Source organism: Arachis ipaensis, chromosome B08 (assembly GCF_000816755.2).
Source record: "Arachis ipaensis cultivar K30076 chromosome B08, Araip1.1, whole genome shotgun sequence".
Lineage (NCBI taxonomy): Eukaryota > Viridiplantae > Streptophyta > Magnoliopsida > Fabales > Fabaceae > Arachis > Arachis ipaensis.
The window spans coordinates 23,594,722-23,605,645 of NC_029792.2; the positions used below are offsets into that span (position 1 = coordinate 23,594,722).

The window sequence follows — 10,924 nt, forward strand, 5'->3', positions numbered from 1 at the left end:
AGTAAAAATATGTATTTTAAATTTTAATTTTAAATTTTTTACTATTTTTTATTTATATAGGATCAGGTCAACCGGTTCAACCCGTGATCCACCGGTTGAACCAATAACCCAGTGATCTAATAGTCTGATCGGTTTGATCACCGGTTCGATTCTGACAACTATGGTTTAAAATAAAAAATAAAATATTTAAAATTTATTAAATATTATCTATTTGTTTTTTAGGAAGTTAGACAGAGTTAAAAAATTTCATATATATATATATATGTCCCTTTTATAAGCATTTCAAATTTCGAATGAGTTACAAATTTCAGCAGCTTTCTCTCTTTCACAAGAATCCTTGCATTTTTGCTAAGAACTAGCTCTTTTGTGAGATGTTTTTTTAAATAAATAAAATAAATATTTTATTTACCAAAATAAATAATTTGTAGCATTTTTACAAAATTGTATCGTATCTCTTATCTCGTTTACAGTGTAAACGAGATAAGGCACGAAGCACTAGACGTGTTTATTTCGTTTACACTGTAAACGAGATATGTGAAGAATTATGACGTTTACAGTATAAACGAAATACATTACGACAAATTTTTAGCAGCTATAAAAGGATGTGCAACCCTTTGTATTCTTCACAAACATCTCACTTCTTCTTCACTTCCGTTTTTTTTTTCGAAAAATAAGCCAAAATTTCTTGTGGTGGTGGATATGTGGTTGTAAGTGTGTATCCCAATTGCCGTATGAGAAACAGTGACACCGAGGTCATATTTAAGTGTGATAATTTCATTATATTGCACCTGGCGAGTTAGTTCTTTGTCCGAGTTGAAGAGTCTGATATTGAGTAGCATTGGTGGAAGTAGGAGAAAAGGGATTGGAAGGGTAGGATATAGGTTAATAGCACCGATGGAAATGGAGTTTTTCGGTTTCATCTATTTTGGCTCCATGGCGACGAGCATGTGCGCCTCATGTTTGACATTCATGGGAGAATCATGGCAGAAAAAGTTATGGAGCTTTCTGCGGAGGTTGGTGGCGGTGGATCTGGCCACTCGGATTTTGTGCAGGACGACTCACCTCTCACACCACTACCGATACACGTTGCGAGTCCAGTGGAAGATATGGATGTGGATGGTGAGGAATCTGACGAGGAGTATGTTGCGGATAGCAACATTAGTGGTTCTTCTGAAGATGATGAGGACGAGGAGTTTGTACCCGAGACGCCGGTGGAGGCATCAGTTTGGTATCTTCTTCTTGTCCCGCACCCAATTCCAGCCTTATCAGCTGTATCCAATCACTATCAAATGTTGGATCTGGATGCAATGCACGAGAAAACTCTGTTTTCCAACACGGATGAAGATGATTACAACTTAGACGATGGTGTGAAATTTTGGGTTGGCCACATATTCAAAAGTAGAGATGTAGTGATGCAGAATGTGAAGAATTACAACATTCGCAGAAGTGTTGAGTATCGAATAGTGGAGTCGGACCGATTAAAGTATCATATTTATTGCCAACAATATATAGCTGGATGCCCGTGAAGTCTCTGTGTTGCCCTTCGACAAAATCTCAGATATTGGTGATGCCTCGTTTAATTGTGGTGTAATTAATATCATCTATCACTGTTATATTATGTGTAAATTATTTCGTTAAGGAGGTCTGTAAGATTGGAGGAGTGCATACGTGTTTAGCACAAGTAATAACAAGTAAGCCATCAACTTAATAACTTAATTTAAGTAACAACAAATTTAAATAAAATCATTTATTTAAATAATTAATAACTAGAATTATAAACATCTTCTTACTTAATTAAGTTAACCAAAAATATTTAGTTAAATAATTAATAACTAAATTAATAAACATATGCTTAATAACATAGTTTAAAGAAAAACAAACCTAAATAAACATTTAAATAACAAATTCATTTTACTAACATCTAAAATCATACCCTATTATTTCAACCATTGCTAACAATATATTCATTTGTCTAATATATACTACACACTACTTCTATAAAAGTACTTTAAGTATAGCTACACATGTATGCTTTAACATAAACATAAAAAAAAAATAACACCAACCTCAAATCGGCTGTCTCAGTGATGTACCATGTCACGTTTAGTCAGTTGATATTCGCATCATGTGCATTGGTGCGCGCCATAATCTCCTAGTAATTCGATAATATGATTAGAAAATGGTAGAAGTGAGAGAAAAGTTGAAAAAATGGATGTAATAAGGACTCCAATGACGCTGTGAACGAAATACATATATATAGGTCTTCTCCACTCTTATCTCGTTTATCGTGTAAAAGCAATAAGAGTGCACGTATCTCATTTACACTGTAAACGAGATAAAGCCGTTACACACCACGTGTATAAATGTGATACGATCACATTGTTTTGTGTCTTATCTCCTTTACACTGTAAACGAGATATGGTAAATTTTTGTAAAAATATTATAAATTGTATATTTCGGTCGGAAATTATTTTTCTTTTGGAAAAGAAGTTGGTGTTTTGGCAGGATATTGGAGAGTAGGGTGATTTACCAAGCGGTGGAGCTGCCAGTCAACACGCAGGGGGCGTGGTGTCCCTGCTCCTCAGCAGCGTGTCAGCATCCCAGCAACACGTCGGGGGGCGTGGTGGAGCTGGTGTCGCAGATTCCCAATGTGGCCTACACCATGGGGTGGGCGTGTTGACCGCTGCCTCCATGCAGGGAACATGTCTCACCCCAATAAACAGCAAGTGTCGCCTAAGTTGCTCTATATAAAGAGCCTCCCCAAGTTCAATCTGATATACAATAGTGTGTTAGTGGGAGAGAAGAAGAGTTGCGTTACACCATCAGAGAGGGGAAGGGGGTTGCTGCTCCACAAAGAGGGGAAGGGGGGTTGCAGGAAACAAAGAGAAAGGGTGGGAAAATAGGGGAAAAAAATATATCACTTTGTATTTATTTTAAAAAATGGTTCGTAATTATAGTGCTACGGAGGAACATATTATAAACTATTTGGATCATCCAATTTATGTAGGTTGGTAAATTATATTTTTATTGTGTATTTAAATTTCTGTTATTTTTTGTTATTTAACATGTTAGAATATAATTTTTTTGTTAATTTTAGATTAATTTTATGTTATAAAAATACTATAATAAAATATATATTATGCTATATAATATAATAAAAATTTTATAAAAAAATATATTTTTTCCCTAACAAAAATTTGTTGGTGCATAAGCTCGATCTGCCACAGACGTGGAATTCGATGGTCGAAAACTACTTACGCGCCACGGGATTCTATCACGTATCTAGGATTGGGGTGATAAGAGGATTTCACCCCTTATTAGCTGCTCTGGTTGAAAGGTGGAGGCCGGAGACTCACACTTTTGTGTTGCCGATGGGTGAAGTTACAGTGACATTGGAAGATGTCGCTCATATATTTGGCTTACCCATTGATGGAGAGCCTGTTAGTGGATGGACTGACAGTAGTAGTGACTTCGTTCAGAGTCAGAGCATGGCAATATTCGGACGTGAACCAGTACTCAGTGGTAATTCAAAATCCTATATAAAGCTTGGTTGGGTTCAACGTATCAGAGATGCGGAGCCGTTGGACACTGAAGAGTCCATAAGGAGATACGTGAGATGTCAGATTTTCTGTATGTTAGGGTCGACCCTATTCACAGATAAGTCGACCGCATACGCCCATGCAAAGTATCTACCGTTGCTTCGCGATTTCGAGCAGCTCCATACTTATAGTTGGGGGTCAGCATGTCTCGCACATCTTTACAGAGCACTATGCTGTGCATCACGATATGATACGAAGGAGATGGATTGCCCTCTTAATCTGTTGTTTGTTTGGGCATGGGAGCGAATGCCGTGTATTGCGCCCGTACCGAGACATACCCTTCCACCTGCTGAGATACCAGTTGCCATGAGGTAAATATTTATGGTTCTTGTTGGAGATTATATTTACTATGCATGTTTAATTTACGGTTACTTATGTAAATTTTTTCAATGTATCATGTTTCAGGTGGAGTCATTCGGAAGGGACCACAGCGTGGTTATCGAAGACCGTAGCGAGATTTAAGCGTGGTTATTGAACGGACCACAGCGTGGAAAATGCTACATGCAGGAGGTAAATATTTATGGTTCTTGTAAATCCTAGTTCCAAACATTAATGTTAGGGTTATGACATACGAATTATATGTGGCAGTTTGAGTGGCGGCCGTACGAAGGAATGATCATATGTGTGTGATACCGTTGCTCCGTTGTTGTCGTTCGAGTGTATCGAATGGCACCCTACGGACCGAGTGATGCGTCAGTTTGGGTTCGCACAGCCTCCCCCGCGAATAGCAAGGGACATTCCACTGGACCAGCATTGCATGGCTCTTCGCAGAGTGCAGCTTCATGACTGGACAATTTTGCATGGGGTATGGATAGCGGAGTAGGGCAACAGGCGAAACACTCGGCTGTGGGATTTGCACCCCCTTCCGACCTGGGACTTTATACCGATCATGGAGTATCAGGATTGGTACGTGGGCTCGTTCAGACATATGCTGAGATTGTCGGAGTATGTTTCTGAGGGCCCAGTTGCACCTTAGCCACCTGCATCTCAGGTCCAACCTCAGCATGCAATGTTTGAGCCGTTTCCTTATTATGTACCACAGCCACTGGACCAGAGTCATGGTAGCCATCACAGTTATCACAGTGCGTCCAGCCACCACTCTCAGCACGCTCAGCATAGCGACCACTCTCGGCACAGCCACCACTCTCAGCACTCTCAGCACAGCCAGCACCCTCAGCACAGCCACCCGGGCCAGTCCAGCCAGTTGCATAAGCCCATACTGATGATTCCATCCGGTCATGATTGGTTTGACTTTTCTGTCGGCGGTCACAGAGATCAGCAACTACAGAATTGGGCCAATGCTAGTTTGGGTGGTTGGTCAGATTTTAGTGCTATGCATTCACCGTCAGGTTTGGCTGATCCACATGGGGCATCAGTCGGTATGAGCCATGGTTTGCGGGGTCCTGCTTCTGACCACACGTCAGAGGGTGTGTCGTGTGATAGTGGATTCCTTCAGCGGACATACACAGTTGTTGACGAGTACAACCCCGGTGCATCCGCTCCAGCAGAGGCAGGTGGGTCGGCCCCTCCGGTAGAGGCGGGTGGGTCGGCCACTCCAGGTGTGGATGACTCAGTTCCAGGTCACCCATATGACCTACGGACGGGGCGAAATCTGCTTGATAGGTATACTCCGTCGCGACTAGGTCAGGGCATGATGGGTTAGGCACTAAACTGGATGGCTCGTAGGAAGTGAGCATTGGGTTGGGGTTTTTAGATTTAATCCTAAGATTTAATGTAATTCGTATTTAATGTTCTGTATGTTGGTCGATGTTATTCGTAGTTAAAAATTTGTATATTTGCTTCAGGAAGGCAGTAAATGTTAATATTAACCTGGTGTTAAACAGCAATGGATAATCTCAAATTTAAAAATACAAACACGACTAAGATAAAAAAAATTCAACTAACAAAATGTAAATTTAGAAATACAAACACAATGAAAATAAAAGTCATTCCCCCGCATCACTCGGTCTAGCACGCTGAGGACATCGACTCCGACTATGACCCTAAGCACCACAGAGACGGCATATCCGAGGACCACGCATGTCACGTGAGTCCATTTCATTCAAGTATCTGGTCAATTTCGGGTGACCTTTCGACGTTCGCCTCAAGGCGGGATTAGTGACCAATGTGGGGCATCACCTAACGGTGTGAACTCGAATCTATATACCTTACGAACCTCTGTTATCTTGTACACGTCATGCACATACAGCTGCCAATCGAAACGCTGGTTAGCACAGCAAGCAATAACATGGCGACATGGTATTCGTTCCACCTGAAAGTGCCCACACTCACACGTCCGTCGCGCAAGATCAACAACTAACACCTTTCTGCTAGTCATTTCGCGCACCTCAAATACCTCATTCCATCTGTCAAAACGGTGCACAACTATATTCCCAGCCTGTTGCATATTTGCCTCTATCCGCTGTTGTGCGAATACAGAATAAGTATATCGAGCACGCTTGCGTTCGTGAGTCTCGGCACTCTTCCGCATAAAAAGTTCATTTAACCGATAATATGTTGCTCAAACTAGTGCCAACACAGGTAAATTACGGACACCCTTCAACACTGAGTTAATGCACTCGACAAGGTTCGTCGTCAAATGGCCCCATCGATGTTCCTCGTCGAATGCCAATACCCAATGTCTAAGTCCAATGGCGTTGCACCACCTGGCATATGCCTCGCCTCGCTCTTGGAGCCTCTTATAGTTGATGTTATACTCCTCCACCGTTCTTGAATACCCAATGTTGACCACAAGCTTTTGCAAGTGAGGGACTTTGAATACTCGTAAGAAGTTGCTGCCGATGTGCCTTATACAAAATATCCACCATGCTCTTGGAGGTTGCCAGTTACCTCCGGAACGATTTACTGCTGCCCAAATTGACTCACGCTGGTCTGAGATCATTCCCACACCATCTTTTCTGACAACATACATTCGCAGATTCCTAAGAAAGAAGTGCCACGCATCAGCTGTCTCCCCTTCCACCAAGGCAAAGCGATAAGCATAATGTTCTGGTTCCCATCCTGTGCAACAGCGACCAGAAATGTACCTTTGTACTTTCAATATAGGTGTGTGCCGTCAACTTGAACTAGGGACTTGCAATACCTAAATGCCCTAATGCATGGATTGAAACTCCAAAATATGCGATGCAGTATTTTTACCCCTTGCGCCTCCTCATTCCCATTGTACAGTGGGCGTGTTTCTATTTGGACAACTAACTCAGGCATCTTCTGAACCATAACCGAGAGCCACCATGGCAAGGCTTGGACACTCTCCTCCCAATCATCAAAAACTTTTGCTATGGACTTCTGCTTTGCCAACCAAGCCTTTCGGTAACTGATGGTATAGTTGAACCTTGACTGGACTTCGGCTATTATATATTTCACCTTGATGGACGGGTCAGTCTCGACCAATGGCCATATAGCCTCAGCAACTGTATCCGAGTCCAACATGGAATGATCTTGCGAAATCACTCCCGTTGTGCACGTGTGCCTACCGTTGTATCTGTGTATCTCCCAACAACCTTTTTTCCGTATCAAGCTAGCTCGGATAAGCCAATCGCACCCATGCCCATACATCTTGCATTTTGCATAGAACGTCTGTGGCTCAGACTCATACACGTCGTAGTCAACTCCTCTAGCGATAGTGTAACTTCTAATTGCTACCACGACCCACTTTCTAGAACTGTATTCCATACCAATCCAAAATTCTCCGTCCTCAGGATCAGCAACGCCTACAGAAAGTGCCCATCATCATTTATTAATCAATCCAAACTCCAAAGTATAGATAAAAAAAAATGTATTATTCAGTCATCACGTACCTATGTTTGAATATTCGGAAACTCCGGTGCATGCATGACGTCGAGATCCAACTCACGCATAAAAGGTGGCACGTTCATCGGTTGACTAATCGAGGGGTGAACCACTACATTATCCACTGCTGTCTCAACTCCCACATCACCATCCTCGTCTTCGTCGCCGGCTTCATAAGTGGCTTTGAAGTCCTCTTCGCTGTCACTATTCATTCCCTCGTATACTGTAGCTTTATCATCCTCCACCTCTAAATCATTTTGAATCCCTTCCGCCTCTACGGTTTCAAATTCAACATACAGCTCAATCTGTGGCTGTCGCATCTGAGTCTGCCGGTGAATTTGAAACATATTCTGCATAGTCACTTCGTCAGTGATTGGCATGGTATCAAACTATATTAGACCACCAAAAACTACAATCGGATTCTAGTACAGAATTCTGTTCACTCTCATTAACGTACCTTTCTCAATACTTTGACAGAGATCGTTTTGAAGCTCCATTAACGTCATGGTGCATGGAACCACATACGAAAACGGATTCTGGCACACAAACCTCACTCCCTCATGAGTATTACGTATTATCTCACTGTCGTGATACACCACCAAGTTTGCGGTACCCTCCATTACACTAGAAACACACTCAAAGAACACTCACACACTCTTCCTCAGAATGAAATGGACCCGAGCACTTCCTTATATAGAGAGAAGCATTCACTACGCCCCCCCACGTGTTGATTGCCTCAGCCAATCACATTAAGCCACGTGTCAGCACGCCCCCCCACGTGCCACGTCAGCACGCCCCCCACGTGATGCCTCCGTGTGCCACTCAAGCTATGCCACGTCATCTCGCCCCCAGTGTGCTGAGTCATCACGCCTCCCGCGTGGTCCATCTCCGACGAATCAGATGGCGCCACGTATCTTCTCGCCGCCACTTGTAGCAGTCAACACACCCCCTGCGTGTTGACCATGCATCTCAGACGTCCACAATTGGGTAATACACATTGTTCCCCCATTTCTGGCCAAATCACCACCTTCTTTCCCATATTGAAATTCTTGAGCCTATTTCGGTAAATAAAATATTTATTTTATTTATCTAAAAAAAATCCTAAGACTTGAGACTTTTTCACTATAATAGCTTAGCCTTTTAGGCTATGATTTTTCGAAGTCTAGCTTATTACAATTGACTCTGGAATCACATGGATGGGTGTTACACTTATACCTCTTTCAAAAGTAAAGAAGTGTGTTAACTTGAAATAAAAACAAAAAATGCCTTTTGTTTTGATATTGTGAATTTCATATTGGTGAATGCTATGGTGTCTAAAAAGTGATGTCTATCTACTAAAAAGGGTTAAAAATCAATATTTAATTTAAAAGATATAAAAATAAATTATTTTTAAAAATTCAAAACTTACCATAAAAGGTAAGCTAGGCAAAAATTAGGCAACAATTGATAGGCAGCATAGAATTTCCCATTTCATATTAGCACTTTGATGTCTTTAAAACACGGCACTTTCATGAACCTGTGGTGCAGTGACACGCTCACTCCATAGCAAAAAAATGGGTGCAGTGACATTACCAAAAGCAACAAGCTCGCAATGTTTGTGTCATACCACGTCGAATGTGAATATCGTGTTGATTCACGTCGTTCACCATTTGTCTTTGATGCAGTGTGTTATATCCAAAAAGAAAAATAGATAAAAGTACACCCGAATTTTATATGGTGGACAGATATACTTCTAAATTTTTTAATGAGTTATTTGTACACACCAAATTAAAATTTTGTTGTCAATTCTACTCTTCCGTGATTTGAGTAATTTTTCCGACGGTGGGGAGGCCAGGTGGCGCGGTATTATGTAATGTGGCTAATTTGGGGTGACACATTAGAAAATTGAATTATTACATTATTAAATTTGTTGAAATAAATATAAGAAAATGGCATAATAGAACCACTGTTCATCCTCTTCATTATCCAATTCCTTCGAATCCTAAGAACATACTGCATCTATTTTTTAATGCTCTTCAACTCTTGATTAATCCCATCAATTATCTGCAACATCTTCTTCATTTCTTCTTCTACCTTCCAGTTGTTTTCTTCTGCAGACCTCCATTTGCTTTCTTTACTCTGCTCCTGAATCCCACAATCTCTTCTAACATCAACAACTTCATCAGCCCAAATGAAATAATCACACCTCAATTCAACTTTCTGCATCATGAATCTGACGATAATTTCAACCATTTCACATAAGATTCACAGCATTTGTCATCATAAACAAAATCAGAATTCACATACCTCCCATAACGGACAACAAAAAAATCTTCCAGGGTTCTACTCTGTAGCAGATTCAAGCACCACTGCGTCAAGTCCATGCAGACACTTGTCATTGTTGTAGTTGAACTTCTTCTTCTTACTATTTTTTGGCACAGAAGACAAACCACCACAACCACTGGCACAAACATGAGGTATATTCTTCCTTCGTTGAGAGTGTGATATTTTGATACATTAGAGTTTTCAAACCCCTATTACGATAGACAGGAAGAAGATGTATAAAGGAAAATGAAGAGAATGAAGGAAGAATTTTTTTTCACCGGGTTCTTAGGGTTCGAAAGAATTGGAGAAGGAAGAGGATGAACAGTGGTTCCATTATGTCATTTTTTTTATATTTATTTCAACAAATTTAATAATGTAATAATTCTATTTTCTACTGTGTCACCCCAAATTGGCCACATCACACAATACTGTGCCACCTAGCCTCCACCACCGCCGAAAAAATTACTCAGGCCATGGAAGGGTAGAATTGACAACAGAGTTTTATTTTGGTATGTACAAATGACTCATTAAAAAAATTTAGGAGTACATCTGTCCACCATGTAAAAATCCAGGGGTACTTTTGTCTATTTTTTCTATCCAAAAGGATATTTTTTTTAGGAATGATGGTCAAATTTGTTCTTGAAAGATCATTCGCTCTTCAAATTAGTTTCCAAAATTTTTTTTAATCAAATTCGTCATTTAAAATTTTTAAATTAATCGAGTTAGTTCTTCTGTTATTTTTTTGTTGATGGTGCCAAAATTTATTAATGTGGCACGTTAAGTGATACTACAACACACACATAAGAGTCTTAATTGACTATTAACATGATAAGTTTATGAAATGAGATCAAATCAAAACCTAATTGAGAGAAGAACTTGAGGCATTGGAATCCCTCAATTTGGGATTAATTTGATGTAATTTTATAAATTAATCATGTTAGCCGCTAGTTAGGACTATTAGGTGCGTGTTGTGGTGTTACTTAACGTGTTATGTCAACAAATTTTGACATCATTAGCAACGAAAGTGACGCAAGGACTAAAATGACTAACTTAAAATATTTGAAGGACGAATTTGATTAAAATAAATCTTTCGGCGACTAATGTAGAGAATGAGTGATTTTTCGAGAACTAATTCGGACTAAATTCCCAAAGTGGTCTCCTAGATTCGGCTTGTGCACCAATTGTACCTCTGAGTTCCTAATTGCACTATT

At 40.4% G+C, this 10,924-nt stretch overlaps 2 protein-coding genes across 2 annotated transcripts; one reads left to right on the top strand and one right to left on the bottom strand.

Annotated features, from left to right (window-relative positions):
- On the top strand, nt 3,240-4,074 carry LOC107610764 (protein MAIN-LIKE 1-like). The gene is made up of 2 exons (XM_016312767.1): nt 3,240-3,910; nt 4,005-4,074. The coding sequence occupies exons 1-2, from the start codon at nt 3,240-3,242 to the stop codon at nt 4,072-4,074; spliced, it is 741 nt and encodes a 246-aa protein (XP_016168253.1).
- LOC107610765 lies at nt 6,121-7,789 on the bottom strand. The gene is made up of 3 exons (XM_016312768.1): nt 7,474-7,789; nt 6,731-7,330; nt 6,121-6,620 (listed from the first exon to the last, which is right to left on the bottom strand). The coding sequence occupies exons 1-3, from the start codon at nt 7,787-7,789 to the stop codon at nt 6,121-6,123; spliced, it is 1,416 nt and encodes a 471-aa protein (XP_016168254.1).